The sequence below is a fragment of the Dermacentor albipictus genome, chromosome 2, assembly GCF_038994185.2.
Source record: "Dermacentor albipictus isolate Rhodes 1998 colony chromosome 2, USDA_Dalb.pri_finalv2, whole genome shotgun sequence".
Lineage (NCBI taxonomy): Eukaryota > Metazoa > Arthropoda > Arachnida > Ixodida > Ixodidae > Dermacentor > Dermacentor albipictus.
This window is the reverse complement of record NC_091822.1, coordinates 22631258-22651219: the sequence shown is the minus strand read 5'-3', so window position 1 is coordinate 22651219 and position 19962 is coordinate 22631258. Positions and strand designations below refer to the sequence as shown.

The 19962-nt window shown below is 45.0% G+C and overlaps 1 protein-coding gene across 2 annotated transcripts in view; it reads left to right on the top strand.

Moving 5' to 3' along the window:
- The first annotated feature begins 1207 nt into the window (after window positions 1-1207).
- LOC135897940 (poly(A) RNA polymerase GLD2-like) overlaps window positions 1208-19962 on the top strand; it is a 114409-nt gene continuing 95654 nt past the window's right edge. The window contains exons 1-2 of one of the 2 annotated variants that reach the window (XM_070533513.1): window positions 1230-1359; window positions 15767-15942. Coding sequence is in view for 1 of the 2 variants with exons in the window: in XM_065426648.1 (XP_065282720.1) it covers window positions 1273-1359 (87 nt within the window). In the remaining variant the exon portion in view is untranslated. Of the gene's footprint in view, window positions 1360-15766; window positions 15943-19962 lie in introns of both variants that reach the window. The other variant, XM_065426648.1, reaches the window with a different exon arrangement.

Sequence of the window (19962 nt, the reverse complement as noted above, 5' to 3'; positions counted from 1 at the left end):
CCCGAAGCAGCCGACGCGGCCGCTATGTCCACGTGATCCCTCCTAGCACGTCACGCCGACGGTGGCGCCAGCTTTTCCAGTGGTGGAGCTCGAGGCCAATAGATACTGGCAAGTTGAGTGGAGTGGAAAGGCAGCGGCAAGAAGCACATTTAAAGAAAGCATGGCATATGGTCATGTTTGTGTTATGAATTAATGCACTGGATTACAAAAAAGGAGCAGCGGGAAATTGCTCGCTGAGAACGCCGATAAACATACAGTGCGACGCAACTCGAGAAATAGTATTGAAAGGTCAAAGAATTTAGAAGAAAAAAAAGACTGAATCGTCGCGACGGCACATCACAGTCCCGTAGGCGTCAAGCTCTACAATGAAATTATTTTTGAACAGCTTTGATAGCGCCCACGCAACAATGGTTGCTTGTATACTGTCAAATGCTCATATTCTGCGGCCTTAAGCTCATGGCACGGTGCGAAAACGCGCGCGCGGAGAAAGCGAAACAGTGCGCGGACAAGCATGCAGATGCGCAGTCGGTCGCGGCGAATCTGCGCGATCGCTGCATTGAGGCTTCATTCTATTACGCTCAATTTAGTTATACAAACACTATAAGAACATATTTCACATAGTTTGCTCTCAGCGTTTACCTACCTTTCACGCAAGAAGCCGGCTCGGGAGACTCCATCGTGGCGAACGCGCGCAGTGGCGTTCACTGAACGTATTCGGCAAAGAGATCGCGGCTGTAAACGATTGTGTGCTTTCAGTTTGCCAAAGATTATTATTTAGACAGTAAGAAACTTCTCTCGTTTCGGAAGTACTTACAGAAATGTCCGGGAGAGCTCGCACGTGGTGTTTTCAGTGAGCGCTGACAGCAAAACCTATGAGGAGCGCGCCACGTGATCCTTCATACTACGCCAGCGAGGCGCTTCCGATAGAGAGCGACTCCGTAACTCCTCGCCGCCAATACTCTTGTGTCCTGTCTGCACGCCTCACCTCTTTTTTGCATAATGAATCCTTACCAACTAGCTCAGCTTTCTGTCGTTCTTAGCAGAAAATGTAGTTGTGGGAGTTCATAGTGGTTGTTTTCTTTTTAACTTAGGTAGGACATTAAGCAGTATAATAACACGAGCTTGGTAGCGCAACCCACCACCGCGTTCCAAAGCATACACTCATAACATCCATCCATTTATTCATTCATAGATGGTGGCGCCAAATTTCCCTCTAGCTGTTATAGTGAGAAACTCTATGCTCGCTTCACCGTCGGGACATGTCGGGATGCAATGCGCTCTGAGCATGGCTCCGAGTTTATCCCTGGATCGCGTGAACCTTGTGCGGCACCCGACGTGAAAACAGTTCATTTCCCACAGGTCAGTGTTCTGTGTAGTCAACCTCTTTAGTTGCCTATAATGTGCGCGCGATGTTGTGTCAACTCGAACATGTGCGAAAATCGTGCGGGAGCCGCGGAGCTAGCGAAATGGATCCAAAGCATGACCGCGTACCTTTAACACAGCGTTATTATAAACTCAGGTGCTGTTCTGAGGCTCCTATTTACCGGTTGCATGTGCCCTCCTGGAGCAGTATTTGTAAAAAACACGATCTGTCGTCGCGGCGCGCACACAAAAAAATGAAAAAGAAGAATAAAGCACACAGCAAGGAAAAAGCGCTCCGCGGCTTCTGCAACACCAGTTATAACCTTGCCTCGTTTGTGTATTAGCGCGCTGGTGTGAACTGGACTGCGCTCATCTGTATGCTAACTGAGTGACGCTGCTTGCATTTATGGGTATGACTGGTGCGTTGCACGGGCCGCAATTACGAGCCCAAAAGATCAAGTTTACGGCAGCAGACTCTACAAGACATCTGACTTCGATGAGGACGGACATCTTGTGCCGTGCCCACCCGAAAGAAAATTCTATAGCTTGTACATCGTGTCAGGCGCTCGCGACTGGCTCAAGTTGCGTCGGGTAGCTTCCGTTTTTGGTTTTACGAAACTTTCAAGAAGTTGGAGGGCATCATGTGCCGTTGGTGTGTCTACTCTATAGAACGTTTTAGCCAGCGCTGGATTAAGGGAAGGGGGGGGGGGGCTAAGGGGGCTGCAGCCCATGGCCTCACCTCGGACAGTAGGAGAAGGGGGGCCCATTTATTCAAACCTGCTTACTATATGGAACCATGGGCAAAGGAACTTCGAGCGACATGTATGAAGCGAGAAAACCAGAACGAGCAGACGGGGCCCACTGCCTAATGTAACAGCATACGTTTAGCCTGATCATTTGGGGAGAACTTGTCGAGCTGCAAAAACAGAAATCCCCCGCCACTCCGGCGGGGCCCTCTTTCTTAATACACGAGGTGCATTTGCTTGGAAGAGTTTTCGTGGTTTCCTGTCAGTCCGTCTGTCCAGTGCTGTCTGGAGAGGAGGGCCAAGGGGGAAACACTTAAAACATGTAATGTGGGATGAGGACCAAAATCTCCCTTGCTCCTTGTCACCACCACGCCACCCTCCACCTCTCAAATAGTTCCGCCGCTGTCCTTCCCATAGAAAGGATGTGCTGCAGTACCCAACAGTGCCTCCCATTCGACTTTTCTTTACCACGATGGTAATTTGGGCGGGGGAGGATGAGTCCGATAGCAGATGATGAGTCTGATGGCAGAGTCTAGGCAGGAGAGAAGACGTCACAAGTGCTTTTGTCTGTGTGCCGTGATGCATGGAATGTTGACTGTTTGAGCTAGGGTTGTGGAAGAGTGGAGGGGGAAGTTGGCAAGCTGAACACAAAGGCCTGTCTCCAGGGCCCCTTCCTGCCTAGTGGCTGTGCAACCTCGCGCGCACTCGACCGAAAAAGTAGACCAGACTGGCCGCCGAACTTTCCAGAAAGAAGTAGAAAAAGATGACTCAGAGGCGACGGAGAGCGCGTAACTTCGCCCGCGCTAGGAGTCGCCCTCTCCTCTTCGTTCTCGCACTCAGCGCTGACGGGGTGAAAGAAAAATCAAGAACCTCCCAGAACAGACGATTGCTCGTAGCCAATAGGAAGACAAAACAGGAATAGGAGAAGGAGGGTATTTGTACAAGGAACTCTTTGCGTATGTGAACGCCTGCTTTGGCGTTAGTAACAGACAGACGCGGCGTGCATCTATAAAGGGAAGTTGACCACGGGCTGCAATTCAGCCCCAAGCCTCCGGTTAAGCTTGCATAAGCCCGCCCGCTGAGGAGCTCCCGGGGGACGAACCACTCTCGGCCAGCCACGGACCATCCAGGCAGCGTGCGCCAGTCATCGGGACGGCCTCCGTTGGACACTTGCGGCCGCGTAGGACTGACGAAGTGCCCGGTGAACAATAAGCATCCATTCATGGGAAAATGCTCGGTCGGAAGTATGAAAGTGGTGCGTCTAAACGAAAGGCGAAGTTAGAAAGAGAAGGGCGTGAAAAGAAGCTACCAAAGATGACAAAGTACCTACTGAATGCAGCTTCTGCGGAGCAGCATGATCACTCTCCCCAGATTCCGTGTCAAACTCCCAATAGTACCGACTGTGCTTCTGTGGAGAACTAGCCAACTCCATCACCACGGTTTCCTGGCAAGAAGCAAGGTTTGACTCATCTTGGTTGTCTGGATCCTGTGAAAACGGTGCCAACTTTGGTCGTCCATATTTCTGAGCAACCGACGCTAACTGAGCCCTGTCCTGTTCCTGAGTCAGCAACGTCTATGCTACTCGGCCGGGCGCCTGCCACAGAGCTCCCGGTGTCCAATCCGCCACGCCCGATTACTACTACTGCTGATCAACAGGTGCCAAACCTTCCCGTTGAGCATCCCTCTACTGATGAGCACCAGGAAACAACACTCCAAGGACCAACTCACTTGTTTCCTGTTAGTTCGGCTTCAAATAATCATGTTCCCACCCACAAAGTGTGCCTCGAGAGGACGAATGAGAAGGCTTCTCGTTGCGGCAACGTTGAAGTACAGAAACCCCCGCAGCAAGAGGTACGTTGCGAGATTCTCCGAAGTGACCCTGCTGAGTGGCCAGACGTTATTACTGACAGTTTTCGGAGCATATGCCTTGAGAAAGGGCCATTGTATTTTCAAAATTGCGCAGAAAATTTTCCGTGTTCTGAAAGGCAATACAAAACTCAGAAATGCTATACGTCACCTCATCTTTTCATGTGAAAGGCTGTAAATGGGGAGGCGTACGAGTGACACTGGTTAATGCACTCGGAGTCCAAAGGTTCCGTTTACTGTGTCAGCTGCAAACTATTTTCAATTTCAAGCAACCCCAGTGCTTTCACCATGTACGGCTTTTCTGATTGGAAAAGAGCAGAAGAAAAGGTGTGCGCACATTAAAATAGCGTCAAGCACCGGAACTACGTGGCAGCATGGCTCGCCAGCTCTAACTCGAGCAGCACAATTGACAAGGAGCTGGTTAAGCATCTCTTCACTGAGACCGTTTACTGGACAGACGTGTTGAAGCGTGTAGTCGCTGTAGTTAAACTTCTAGCGGAGCACAACCCAGCGTTTAGGGGCAGTAAGGAGATTTTTGGTTCACCGAGAAATGGCAATTATATGGGAGTGCTTGAGCCATTTGCAAAGTTTGATCCCTGTCTAGAGGAGAACATCAAACGCTATGGGAACAAAGGAAAAGGTTACCCATCGTATCTGTCAAAAACCATTTGTGATGAATTTATCGAGCATGTGGCAGAGGCTGTCAATGAACGTCTCGTTGGCAAAGTTAAATGCGCAAAATACTTCTCTTTTAATGGTTGATTCGACTACAGACCTTACTCACGTTGGTCAGCTGTCAGTTGTTTTACCATACTATTTAAATGGGAAAGTGTACGAATGCTTTCTTGGATTTGCTCCAATTGAATCGCATACCAGCCTGTATCTTTTCGATGCCGTGATGTCCCTCTTGACGACCAGTGACATCTCAATTGATGATTGTCCAAGCGCATGATAATGCGAATGTTACGTGTAGCTGTAGCCCAATGCTATATACATTTATTCAGAGGATGCTAACAGAAGGCCACAATGGCAACGCTATATCAAGCGGGTCCACGTCGTCTTCCTCTTCTTCAGTGCAGCCACACTGTGGTGGCTGTTTCGTAGCAATATGTCAGGAAACTACAAAGGACTGCAAGCTCAAATTACACACCTGAACGAATTGGCAGTCTACGTCCCATGTGCTGGTCATTCACTGAACTTAGTTGTCGCGTGTAGTGTTGACAGTTACCTTGAGGCAGTCAAATTTTTCACTGTACTTCAGAGACTGTGTGTGTTCTTTGCTTCCTCACCTAAGCCATGGAGGTATCTTTTAAACAGTATGGGCACAACTGGCCAGCAGCTTGTTTTGAAAATTCTCTCTGAGACCAGGTGGTCAAGACACGCTGAATCATGTAAGGCCATTCTGAAAAATTTCAATGCAGTATTGTGTTGCCTTGAAGCTCTCTAGAAGGCATTGTTTATTCTTTGTGACCTTTCTTTGATGCCTTCGAAGAGGGAGCACGCACGCTAAGTACCAATCACTGTTATCAGGATGACGGCAAACGCATCGTTTTGAGTAAGCACCCGAACAGAAAAAGCGATAGTGGGCTACAAGGTAGAAAAAGTTTATCCTAGAGACCTACAATGTTGTACTTGACAGTCTAGGCTCTGCTTTGCGAGTGCGAAAGGCTGCCTACACTGAACTCTGCAAAAGGCTCGGATTCTTAAAATTGCTGACAGAAGTTGGAAGCGAGGCCTCTCTGGCACAGCAGGCTGAGAAGTTGGTGAAAACCTACAAAACTTATTTGGAGCCAGCATTTTCCGCTGAAATCGTTCAGTTTGCGAACTTTCTGCACAACTTTGCATGCCAGAACACGAGTCCCCTGGGAATAATGAAGTTGCTGCATGAAAGAAAGCTTACTGGTGTGTTTCCAAACCTTTCTGTTCGGAAACACACCAATACTTAAGCATACCCGTGGCAAACTGGGAGACCGAACGATCATTTTCCAAGTTGTTGCTGATAAAAAAATCGCCTTCGTTCAAGCCTCCTTGACGACAAGGTGAACTCGCTAGCTATCATGTCCGTTGAAAGTGACCTCCTCCGCGATCTATCCTTCAAACAGACTGTATCTGATTTCGCCAAAGCGAAGGCACGAAAGATGCCATTTTAAAAGAGGACTGTTTGCGCTATAGTACATGAATAGTTCCAATAAGTTTGTTGTGTCGGCTCCTAGCCTCCACGTTGCGAATGAAACGCTGAGCAGTGTAATTCAAGATATGGAAATCTTCGTTGTTCGTCCCTTGTTGGTTCTTCTTATGGTATTTAGCATGCGTATAAAGAACTGTATTTCTGTTGTTTTCGATAGTGCCACGTTTATTTGGTGTCGTCCTTGCTTGTCTTACTTTTAACCAAAATATTTTCAAGTAATGTTTTGTAATTACAGTTCGTAATTTTCATTTGTATTCTAGTGCATTTTTATGGGGTTTTTATTCCCTTAAGTATTGTATATATCTATTGCATACTTATAGAGTAACGTGTATAACGATTACTGCAGTCTGATGCTTTAATTTTAATGAAGAATGTTTTGGATACAGCCATGCGTCTCCTCACGGGATTAAACTTAGTGATGCAGACAAAGCCTAGCTTCAGAAGGATCGACATCTGAGCTGTGTTGTCTTTTCTACGTTCTTGTTCGTCTTGAGTGGGCTAAATTTTTCCTTAAAGCATAGCTTTTGCTGAAAACAGAGTGCAGATTAATCACCATGTGAACATACGTGTTGTGTTTACAACAGTGCACATTTCAAGCAAGTTTTGTTGTTTTGCTTATAATAATAATAATAATATTAATAATAATAACCCCATTCATTGCACTTCGTTCTTTTTAATTTCGTGGAATTGAAATGAAACGGCATATTTCCAGTAGCGTAGTAGGCGACAGGGGGGGGGGGTTCAGTGTAGGGAAAGGGCGCCTGCATGCGCATTAGCCCAGGGCCCCCATTTTTCTTTATCCGGCCCTGCTTTTAGCTACCAATGTCATATGGATGCACTTCCCCTCAACAGAACCTGGGCATCGATAGACTGAGGCTTTCTTTTGCATTCGCGATAAAATGAACGTTTGCTGGCTTCAGAAAGTAGTGCTCGCCGTGTCGTTCTTGCACCGGTGACTCTGCAGGTTCACTGAGCCTCTGGGATTATGTAGTTGCAGACTGTCCGGAAACCATCTGCAGCTCCCATTCTTACTAGCCCTGACAGAAGAGCATGTCACAAGTGATCAAGCTGTTGGTGACTGTCTGAGGTTTTCTTCAAAAGCACCGCGACCAGGTGTCATTCTCCTGGCTGCCGTTGTCTGCTCGTAGCAACTCGTAGATGGCCGCTACCTAGCGAATGCATCCGAGATGCTGCTACACACAACCGTAAAGCTTGGATGGTAGAATTGCCACCTGAGCACATCGAATGTGTTCACAAAGCACAGATTATGTCGCACTCTCCCTGTTCGTGGCCCTTAACCGCTGTATTTAAGCTAGCTCATTGCCTGTGAAATTTGAATGGGATTTCTTCGCGGTCATAAGCTAAGTAGTGGTCGTGTCACGTTGCTGTTCATGCAAAAAGCGCCTGCTGATACCCTTAAAGCTTGTGAGACCGTCTACTAAAGGTCTGACAAGTGTCTAGGACTGAACACATGTACACTGTCTACTAATCCTGCACGTCAAAAACCAAACTCGTGAATGGCAACAAAAGGGATCAACATATGTGAACATTGATTGGTGTAGCTCAGATTGTATACCACCCCAGCTAACAGTGTGATATAGCCACATGCAATATGATATGCTTCCTTTCACATGAGTTTCACTCACCTGGAAAGCGAAATCCACCTGTTTACTACACATATAGCAATGAGCACGACATATTTTGTCAAGCACACAAAGAAAAGCAAGCTTGTATGTCTGATCACCCTGCTTCTCTCTTAAAAAACACAAAAACTAAAGCTGCAGCAATTAGATGGCTCATGAAAAGCTAGCATAATGGCACACAAAGCACTGATGTAACAGTTGTGATAACTGAGTGCACAATATTTGCCACCTTGAAAGTGCAAAGTAAGCAGGATCACACTGCATCCTTTACAACATGGTGTGAAACGCTGCGCCCATCTTTTTAAGACGGCCATCACCTGCTAGTGAATCCGAAACCATTGTCAGTCATCGATGATGTTTTGCTATGCAACACACCTGAACTGGGGCTCTTTTTTTTTCATGAGAACAAGAAGCATTTTGTTTAGTTTACAAGCAGTTTAAACAGAACGTTGTCAGCATCTGCTAAATGGCGCACATGAGCTTGAAGTGCTTCTTTTCATGGGAAGACACTCTTTCTTTGTTGAGTGCCTTCGCATAGAAGTGCAAACTGGTGACCAAAAAAAATTTTGTAACCTGGTTGGTGAGGTTGGGAACATGCTGTGCACAGCCCAGCATGGCGTCAGTTTTTGCAGGCAGGAGACAAGCTTTTCCAAGCTGCCACTGTGCAGCTCGTAACTGAATCACATTGAAAAAATAGTTTCAAGGGCGTCTACATATGAGTAGAGCTTCTCAGAAGGATATATGGGGCCCTGCAGAACTTGGTGAACATCGCCAACTCTTCGTTGGCTTTGTCGGCGGAAGCAAGGAGCTTGTCAAAGCATTTCTTGCACGCAGTCTTCAGGACTGTTTTGTGTGCAACATACCCTGTCGTGTAGAAGAGCAGCCACGAATCGCTCATCTTTTCAGGGTACTCATGGTCGAAGAACACTGTGGACTTCTTTGTCATGTGAGCAGCTTCTTCTACCTTCCCACTATGGCATGCATCCTCACTACTGAGAAGAAAGCTCAGATTGTCCCCTTCGCAGTTGCCACTGCTGGAAGCTTGGACCAAATCGTAAAAACAGAGGCAGTTCACGATGAGCAAGAATTGGGCAGAAGTGGAATGGTCGTTGCAACCAGAAAATTGTCTAATGATACCAAACAATTTTTCGAGGTAGCCTTGGCTCAGCCAGCATGTCAGCAGCTACTTAAAGCCAAACTTTTCACGAAGGTACTTTATTAGATCAATCGTGGCCTGAAAGGTGACCCTTAGCCCCTTGGCAGTACTTGATGAAAGAAATCAAGCTGGTGAAGTTCCTGCATGAGCCTCCCATCAGTTTAGATAGTCTAATACATCCTTGATGCGACTTTCACGTGCAGTCAGGTTTCAACCCTTCAGATGGAATCCGTGCTGTCATTGCTGTTACTAGCTTCCTCATCAGCAGAACAAAGGCTTGAGTTTGTGCGGGGTCACCCCAGTGCTCCTTTATTTCCTTCTCGTAGAAAAACAGGCCTCTAAGCACCTGTGGACTGAAAAGGTGCAATGCCAAGTTTACCTTCATCTTTTCAAAGTTATTAGGGCTCACATGAGCAAGAGTGATCTTTGGCATCACTTTAAGGGTAAGTGGACACTGTGTGCTGCTCTGATGTGCTCAGTATAAACAGAACCTTCAGGTCTTTTGTACCTTTCTTTAAGAAGGCCATTTTGAACACATTTTATCAGGTGCAGAAAATTCGAAATGAAGAAGCGGCGTCTTCCAGTATCAACTGGATGTGATGCAGATGGCTTTATGGACGTTGAGGAGCCAGAAATCCCAAAAAGGCGCCACATTTAACGGTTTCATGAAGCTCTATCTGCCGTGATATAATCCACCTTCAGCCCAGCCTTTTCTGCGAGCAACACTGCTTTTATTAATATCTTGCACAAAAGCACAGCCTTCACACTTCCACTGGAAATGAAAACTCCAAGTATCTGGTGCCAGGAACCAGTGAAAGGCTGAAACATGATCACGAGACCATGATCGCAGGGAGGATGTTTGTTGTTTTCCAGTGTGAATTTTCCTAAGTCCACCAGGCCTTCCACTTTCCCTCCTGCGCCAACATTCAAGAACTCTGACAGCTTCATTTCGTCCATAATCAGGCCGCCGTGGCATTTGAATTCCTCCGTGGATTTTGTTTTTCTTTCAATCCCTGCAATAATAGCACGGTTGAAGCCAAACCCATTGTATTTCTGCCTGTGCATCTTCAAACAGCTTTTGCTTGGGAGGATGAGTATGCCTTCCCGCTGGACATGCTCGTACAGCTTCGGGCTTTACATTCACATTATTATGCGATCAAGCGACCAGTCCGGATTGCACTACATACCTTTCATTGATTTGCGGCGAGCGGCTTGAAAGCATTGCATAACAGCAAGTCTTTGCTTTGGTGGAAGGGCTCGTAACCGGTCTGTGAGGATGCCCTCTTCAAGTTCTGCACTTTGTCTCTTCAGTTTCTCAATAGTTTGAGTGTAAAGTGACAGCTTGGATTTCAGCTGGCAAGTGGCTTGTGCGTGCGCTCTTCTATGCTTTAGAATTGCTGCACCAGAAAAGAGAAACAGCGCTACTTCCACAGGTCAGGACGTATGGTGTTAATGAAGCAGCAGAGCCGGCGCAACTCGCACCGGGTGACATGGATGAATGGGTCGATGGATGTTATGAGCGTCCCCTCTGGAACGGGGTGGTCGGTTGTGCCACCAAGCTCTTGCTATTATACTGCCTAATGTCCTACCTAGGTTAAAGAAGAAGAAAAAGAAAAAAACCGCAATGAAAATCCCATAACCACATTTCCTTACCCCCTATTGTGAATGTTGCTTTTTATGTCTCCGTATTTTTTTCCCACCAATTTTCCAATTGCCTCTTACTAACCTCTATTGCAGACTTGTTTACTTTTCCCCTGCTCTTGCTGAACCCAAGGGCTTCAAGGAGGCCAGTGGTGCCTAAATCGACTGCTGGGCAGGTGTCTTCACATTCAAATAAAGCATGCTCCATCGTTTCCTTAACTTTACTGCAGCAAGCACATGCTTCTTCTGCCTTCTTATATCTCACTCTATAGGTGTGTGTTCCAAGGCATCCTGATCTCGCTTCGAAAAGTAATGAGCTTTCCTTTGAGTTATCATAAATTGTTTCTTTCCTGATTTCGTTTTTTCCTCTTAAGTAGTTACTCATAGCAGGTTTATTTTCCATTGCCGCTACCCATGAGATTATTTCAGCCTCTCCGACTTTCGGCTTGATGTTCTTTGTTGCTGTGTTGCTCACCCTACAGGCCACATACTTGCTGGTAAGCTCTTAGTTCTTTTCCTCCGCTGTGAATCATTGTTTTTTCTGTACAGATACCTCAACCCTCTCTCAGCCCATTTACTTTCTTCCATATTTCTGTCGTTCTTCATAATCAATTTTACTGCAAGCTGCCCTCACTTCAAAACTAGTCCAGCCCATATCACCCTGCACAGGAAACAACCGCATCTCCAAAAGTAAGTCCTGGAACCTTTACACCTTTGCACATACCCCGAAGCACCTCGTACCTATTGTATCCCCATAGCGCTATGTGCTTCATTATGGCTGTATTTCTCTTCCCCTTTAAGCCCGGGATACATATATTTATTTATTTATTTATTTATTTATTTATTTATTTATTTATTTATTCATTCATTCATTCAATATACCCCCTAAGGCCCTCATTATGAGGGTATTACATGGGGGCGGGGGTGGGCGATCACATGCACTGGTAATAGTTTGTACATAGTAAAAACAAGAGAATGTAACAGAAGTAATAATACAGTGAAACGTAGGTAATATACAAGATTATTAGGTCACAATTATTGCAGAGAAAACATTAGTACATATTAGGAGAACATAACTCAACTGATATGACAAACACCAACAAATATCGAAAACACTGTAAAAGTCCCCCAAAATAATAATAAGATTAGTCGATAAGTCGTGAGCGAATTAAATGTTGAAACTTAGTCAAGTCTGGTTCCGTGGCAATGACTGATGGTAAGGCGTTCCATTCAGTTATTGTGCGTGGTAAGAACGAATATGCATAATGGGATGACTGGCAGTTAATGCATTTGACTTTGTATGGATGGTCACGGTAGGAAAAATAACTGGTGGTGACTGAAAGAAATCATCGTGAAGTGATGGCTGGCGATAAAGCTTATAGAAAAGTGCTAGGCGAGAAATTTTACAGGGAAGCGCTAAATTCTCCAACTCTGCTTTATTTTTTAACGAGGTGATGCAGGTGTAACGTGAATAATCTGAAAATATAAATCGCGCAGCACAGTTCTGCAAGGCTTTGATGTTACTGATGATATAAGTTTGTTTGGGAGTTTAGGACGGATTAATGTTGTGTATGCTAGTTTTTTAACATGCACTGGGGCTCCTTTTAAGTTATGTTTAATAAGCCCGGGAGTACGGTTTGAAGAGGCAAGGGCAAGATTAATATGATTATTCCATGATAAGTGAGACTGAAGATTGATGCCAAGGTACTTGTAAGTAGTTGCAAGTTCCACGGCGTTGTTATCAAGGGAATAGGTGGTTGGAATTCGTGGCCTATTGGTGAAAGACGCGAGTTTAGTTTTGGAAATATTTAATGGCATTAACCAATTAGAACACCATGCACTTATTGTGTCCAGGCCAGTTTGTAGTAAGTGGCTATCAGTGTTAATTGTTACACATCAATAAACTACACAATCGTCTGCAAATAGTCTGATTTTGGATGACATGCAACTGGGTAAATTATTAATATATATTAGAGTAAAGGTCCAAATACGCTGCCTTGTGGAACGCCAGACGTAACATCGGCATAACATGAGTTGGAATTGTTAACTGATGTAAACTGTATTCTAGATGAGAGAAAATCGGTGATCCGTGCAATTATATTAGGGTGAATGTTAAGCTGTGAAAGTTTAAGTAACAACCTAAGTTGTGGAACACGGTCAAATGCCTTAGAAAAATCTAAAAATATTGCGTCAACTTTATTCTTTTGCGTATAAATATTGCGTAATTATTCTTTTGCTCACGCAAAAGTTAATGCATCCAGTTATAACATCATGGTCAGCGATGCCTGCTTCATGAGTTATGTCAGAAAATATATCAGGATTATTAGTTAAGACTAAGTCTAGTATATTGGCAGAAGTTTGTGTGGATCGTGTTGGTTGACTAATAAGTTGGGTTAATGAAAAGTCAGGACAAGTGCTGAGAAAGGCATGTGCGGCCGCATCTGTGGCCGATACAGAGAGCATCGACCAATCAATATTTGGAAAATTGAAATCGCCAAATATGATAATTGCCGACCTCGGAAAAAGCACGCACACCTCGCTCAGCACTCGATGATACTCATCGGAAAACGCGCCAGACATGTCGGGTGGACAGTAAAGAAACGCCAATGATAACACCAAATGCAGCACCCTTCAACGAAATCCAAATACATTCAAGAAAAGAATCGATAATGATGGGTGCGGAAATGAATTCTTCCTTTATCGCGATGAGCACACCGCCCCCTCTACGCTGTTGCCTATCACATCGAAAAAACTTGAAAGTGGATTCACTCGTAAAGATGATGTTATCGTGTATGGTGTTGTTAAGCCAGGTCTCGGTAAGCAACACTTAAGAAGCCTGGAATGAATCAATGAGCGATGAGAGTGCAGTACCATTAGCGGCAACACTTCTAGCGTTGGTGTATAAAAAGAGAATACTGTTATCAGTGCTACAGTGTAATTTTACGGGTGAGCTAGTAGGTGAACCTGAGCTTAATGAAACAAAGGAGGAGGAACATCATTCATCCCTGCGCTGGGAAACAAGAACAGCCTGGCCTTCATTGGTGTTCCACTCGTAAACATCATTGTTCAAATGCAGTTTGTTGAAAACAAGGCGCACTCGATCTCTGTCTTTCTTCATAGTTCGCGAGAACTGGAGAAGTTTCCGGCGCTTTTCGCGAACTGCTTCCGAGTAATCTCACGAGATGCTCAAGTTACTATTTTTCAACTTATGGCGGCGGCTCAGAACCAGTTCAACTTCCTTCTCATTGAAAAATTTTGTTATGATAGGCCACTTCTTCTCAGACGAAAAGCGTCCCACACGATGTGCTCTCGAGATTGACATCACGGTAAGCCCAAGTTTTTCGGTACAGAAATTACTTAGAAGTCGTTCTGACTCTTCCCAAGTTTCAGACTTCGCGGAACCTGTTAAGCCATAAAAGAGAACGTTAGACTGCCTAGAGCAATTTTCCAGGTCGTCAATTTTTTCCTGTATGCCTACGAGACCGTTGTCACTGCTCGCAATGGACTGAGCACTGCGGCCGCTGCAAATTTCCGCTCTAGATCAAGGACATGCGTTGTCAGTTCTCCTAAATCATTCTTTAAGTCTATGTGCATTTGAAGCACCTTGTTAACAGATTCTTGAAGTACTGAATTACTAGCTTCAACACGCAAGATAGAGCCAGCCACAAGGTCTAGCTTTTCCTCCTGAGCCTTGGTCATGGGTCCAGGGTTTAGCTCGACATCACCACCCAGAACAAGCAGGCACAACAGATACGATGCACATGCGCGAACACTTTTCAAAATATGAGGTGGCCACGACACCGCAAAAAGACAGACATCATTGTCACGATAGGAATAAGCGTTATAGTAGCTAACCTGTATAAACATCTGCGGTGAGCGTAGGATCGCAGTAGCGGCGCCGTGACCCAGGGCGGCGTCGGAATGTGCGCACTTTTGTACTGCCTGCTCAGCTGACTCAGTCCCACGCTGCCAGACGGAAAAAACTGCGGCGTCCAGAAGTGGCGGAGCATCTAGGAGAGGTGAAGTGGCCAAAAACGGTATTGATAGGCTGCAGTTCGTTGACGAAAATGCGCCGAGCCAGGGGGAGCTTGTATCGTTGTGCCATTCACGCATGGGTGTCATCGGGACCGGCCGCATCAAAGAAACGGACCGTGGACATGGATCGGACTTTCATGGTGAACATCACCGGGCACAAATAGATGCGGCGAGACGACAGCGATGGTTCACTGGAATCGCTTGCATTCAGCAAAAAACAGAAGGACCCTGCTGCGCACTTTTCTGTGTTGCCAGACTCTAGGAATGTGTTTTTGGATAAGAAAAAATATTACATAGGATTTTTATTGTATTATTTGTTGTTAATGACTAAACAACTTGGAAAAAAGTTTCGTCGAGGCGCTTACAAATGATTTCCGCACGTTTCATTGAGCTGCAAGCATTTTTGCGGGCAGGCTTTGCAGAAGGTTTCATGGTTTTCAAACTTTGACTATAGTTTACTTTGTGTAAAAGCACATTGTGGTTATTCATGTTTACTTTAGTTTCAGTTCCTGTTTTAAAGCTTCCTCCAACAACAAGTGTTTACTACTGCAGCCGGAGAGGATAGAATTATCTATATTTGGTGTGAAATGAGCCTCTCGGCAGGTTTCGTTCTTGTTGCCCTAGACATTCCATGTGCCACCTGGGCCCACACAGATGCTAACAGTCAGAAGACCAGGCCTGGTTGGCTTCTAACTACAATCTGTCATTGCTCTTTTCCCTGAAGGCACTTGAGCAGAACGGACTTATGGTTGTAGTAGAGCAGCGGTGGTTTCTGACCGAAGAAGCACAAAACCATGCTTTGTGAACACGCATGCCAACAGCGAAAAAGAAAGAAAAAAAAAACAGCTTCGGGTGCTGTGAACGAGAAACCGTTTCGTCCCCTATACCCGAACCCGTATGGGCGCCACCACATACACAAAAAAGACACCAAGAAAAGCAGTACAATGCACACACTATTTTGCACCATGGAACCTTCGATCGGGTTGGTAAGAAAACTGCACCACACTTATAATTAGCTTTTTTGTGAGCACCTCACTTAAGTTTGTAGATGAAAATTAAGTTTACACAAATTTGTACTAAACATTCAATTTCCGGTTATAATGATCAACAGTGTCCCTTTCATGCGCAGAGAGCCTGAAAGTGCGCAGCCAAACTAGCCCAAACTAAGGTCCCTGAATAGCCCAAATACCCGCATTCCATTGCTTCAGTGTGGCCTCGCGATGGACGCTCCGCTGGAAAACAAAAAATGCACAAAAACCAACCAGCTGCCGGAACTGGAAAGGAGATCGAACGTCACGACACTTGGTGAGTGTGCGAGGTGCTCCCACCACTTCCGACGGCGATTTTTGCCGGGTGCCGTTTTTCCGATCGGACTGGTTAGTCAGTGGAAGTCAAATTTTTGGACGCTGGGAGGCGAGCGTTCGCCACAGGTCGTAATTCGTTGCCTGGGCGCTGGTTTTCCACTCTCTGTATCCCGGGCTTTACTGTTATTGTTTTTTCCTGTGTTTCCATATACCTATTGCCTTCGTTTATCCATATACCAAGCTATTCATATTGTTTAACCTGAGATATTTTCTGGCCCTGTATTGCCACTGCCAGTTCACTGTTTTCATAGAATACCATAGCACCTGATTTTCTAACACTGAATTTCAAACGCAAATTCTCACCTTCCTGTCCACAGATATTAGCCAGACCTTGCAAATCACTTTGCTTGTTAGCTATCAACACAATGTCATCCATATGAAATAAACCTGGAAGCTGCTGCTCTACTACTGTACCCGCCTGTTTGTGTGAGAGGTTAAACCGGATATTACTTCCGTCCAGCGCCCTCTCCATCCTCACCATGTGTATCATAAACAGCAGTGGGGATAAAGGGCGCCCCTGCCTCAATCCCTTGTTGATATCAACTTTCTCCTCGCTCCTCATCCCTTCCCATTCAACGCAAACGGTATTTTCTAGGTAAATCTCTCTCAAAAGCTCTAGACAATTGTTACCTAAGCCTTCCCCTTCCAGAATATCCCATGAAATGTTGCGGTCTACGTCGTCATGTGCTCCTGTAATGTCTAAAAGGGCCACATATAACGGTCTGCTTTCTACTCTTGATATTTCAATACACTGAGTCAGAACAAATAAATTATCATCCAGATGCCTACTTATTCTGAAGCCATTCTGGTTATCCCATAATGCCATTTTTCTCTGCCCAAGCTTGCATCTTTAATTTGAATTCTGCATTGCTAGCCTGTGTATTACCGATGTAATGGCCAATGGTCTATTTTATCTTTGCTTGCACCGGTATAGGAACCATAGACTTTTTCTCCCTGTATATTTCCTATTTACTGGCTACTTCATCCTGCGGCAACTGCAGCTTCTTTGCCTGCCTGTGCTCTCCGGATGCTTTCTGTCATTCGGTCATCGCTTCTCGTATCTCCCTGTTCCACCAGCTTTTTTGGTTTTTTTTTGTTTCCTTTCCAACTAACATGCTGTTTCTCTGTAAACAGCCTGTAAACATGTAAACGCCAGTGCACGCCCCCCTAACAACTCCCCTTTTGGCGGCTTCAATGCATGCTGTAGGCGCTGCATGCTGCTCGCCACCCTTCCCCATTCTAGCCAGTGTAGCTACAGCCTCAGTTGAAGTTGCATGCGAGGCAACATCAGCACTTGTGGGATGAACGTCTGCAGGGTCTTTGTTTGGCCGCTACTTTTGCTGTGATCTCCATGTTAAGAACATGCAAATTACTCTAGAGAAAGATTTGCTAATGAACAATTTTAAAATTGAACTTGTACACTCGGTAAAATCGCTAGGTGTATTTTGTATCATACTATGGCGTGGCAGAGCCATATAGATTTTCTTACTAGTAAGCTTTCACGAATCACTGGAATATTTTATTCCTTGAACTATCTTCCTCACTCTATTAAGTGCTTGTTATATAATTCACTTTTTCTCAGCCATTTAAATTATTGTTCTGTCTGCGCTCCACTTTTGACACAAATATCAACAGGCTGTACACACTGCAAAAGAAAGCTTTTCGCGCTATTTGTAATAAACCACATGATTTCCCTTCAACTTATTTATTTCATAAACTTAACACCAAAAGTACAGGCCCTTTTAAAGTATCGTTTAGTGTTTGCGTATAAAAATGAACAGAAAAAGAACATAAACTACATTACTTTTATGGCTTACTTAAAACTACACGAAACTCCATACAGCACAAGAAAGCCAGAGTACTGGCACGTACCAAAATCGCGCACAAACTATGGATCACAAATGCTGTGCTCCAGGCTACCTCGGTTATTAAACGATCTTATTGTTAATAAAATTGATGTTGCAATTTGTTCTTCTCCTGATATTCTTGATTTTTTTTCTTTCATTTGTGAGTTGTACATTGCCTATATGCTTTTGAAGTGCAGTGAGATTTTGTGTTTTTGCTTGCTTGCTCACATCTTGCTTTTGTTGTATTTTCTTCCTCGCCTGATTTTCTATGTGTATGCATGATATGTTTTAGTGCTTGAATATGTAAGTACTTGGGAAAACTGTATTTCTGCTCTGCTGCTCCCTTCCTTTTTTTTTTTTGTAGAAAGGGTATTTGGGGCTGGTCAAGCTGCTATGAGCAGCTTTTTTGCCCACTTTACCCCCGCAAAGCTGTGTTTAGTTTTTGTGGAAATAAAGCATACATACATACATACATACATACATACATACATACATACATACATACATACATACATACATACATACATACATACATACATACATCATACATGTCCGTCATTCGAAGCATTTTAAGACACTGTCAGTAACAAGGTATTAGGTGGCATATTCCAAGGCATCTATGAGTGAGCCCAGTGAGCGTGCGCTGTTTCACATCTTTGCGGATGCAAACTGCCAGTTCTCGCGAGGCGCGGAAAGCGCAGAGCACGGCACTGATAGGGAGTCAGTGCGGCAAATGCAATGCGTCATTGACGTTGTCGAACTAGCCAAGCCGCCGCGTGGGTACACCGCAACTTTCAAATGGCGGCCTTGGCAAAATCGATATGGGCAGCTATATTGCGCAGCAGTCAGAAACGCCCATCGCGCCACCACTCTCTTCAAAGGTGTCGCGGGAAAGCTCGCTGCCTCTCAACAGAGCGCACGTGGTCTGGGGTGGTGAAGTTCGATATATCAATTTTACGCCTGACCCTGTTTGAAATAAAAAATTAAAAATGCATGCAATTTTCCAAGTCATGTATAAAGTGTTTGATATACGCAGTAATTCGATATATCATGGTTTCACTGTACTTGTCCAGTTCTATTTCATTTTCAGAAAAAAAAAACTGGTTACCCTTGACGATGACACAGGCGGTCGAAAGGTTTCATTTTTGCTTGACTATGCGCTGCCTGCGCTTTCGCATTTCAGTAGTCTTGCAATTGCGTAGTGCTGCACTGGTTTTACTGGCTCGCGAAATTCGCACAAACTGCAAGTAGCAGAGAATTCCACTTCCATGTGATGTCGTGGGATGTCCAAATGGTACATGCCACTTGACCTGTAGCAGCTGCAGCGGCGAATTAACCACTCTCTCATGGCTTGGTTTCTCCGTGGCCGGGCGGTTGCATTTTGTACACAACACCATATCACCATCTGTCAGGCATCATTTTTACCAATGGCCACAAAGCGCGGTGATGGCATATGCAACGTCACCACTCCCCGGTTGGGCAGCTGGAGATTTGAATTGAGATAGAGGTATTCGGACCCTGCAGATGCAAATTTCTCGTAAACATAGTATTTTCTTGGCATGAAACAAGCGTTGTGAAATTTCTGGAATGGCATTTAAACAGGCCATGTCGAATTAGTATTTGCCTTTAGCATGTGAGCCCCCCCCCCCCCCCTAAAATGCTTTTATGGCTTCTATGAAGTCATCTATCTCAACCACATTGTCAGCATGAATGGCATACGCCGAGATCCCCAAAACTATGCACTTTTGTGGCTTACAATGCGCTTTTGTGGCTTACAATGAAGCAACAGTTCTTAGGCTTTCCATCGTATTTCTCTGCCTCTGACAGCTTCTCAGAAAAATATCACTGATTGGTTTTGGGGACTTGAACAGCAAGCCACTTTTCTGAAACCACCATTTTGATGAGTCCACTGCAACCATCCTGGTCACAAACAGCAGTCGAGACAACCTTGGCACTGCTAGAAAGAAAGCAGTGAGGGCTGTCTTTTGTGATCTGTCAGATGATGCCATCCTAGGTGGCATATGCATATATGTGGCATATGTTGTTGGTGGAGTGTTTGGCGGTGATATGAGCTGTGGAAAAATTTTGCCCCCTACTCAATGGCCACCACTTTA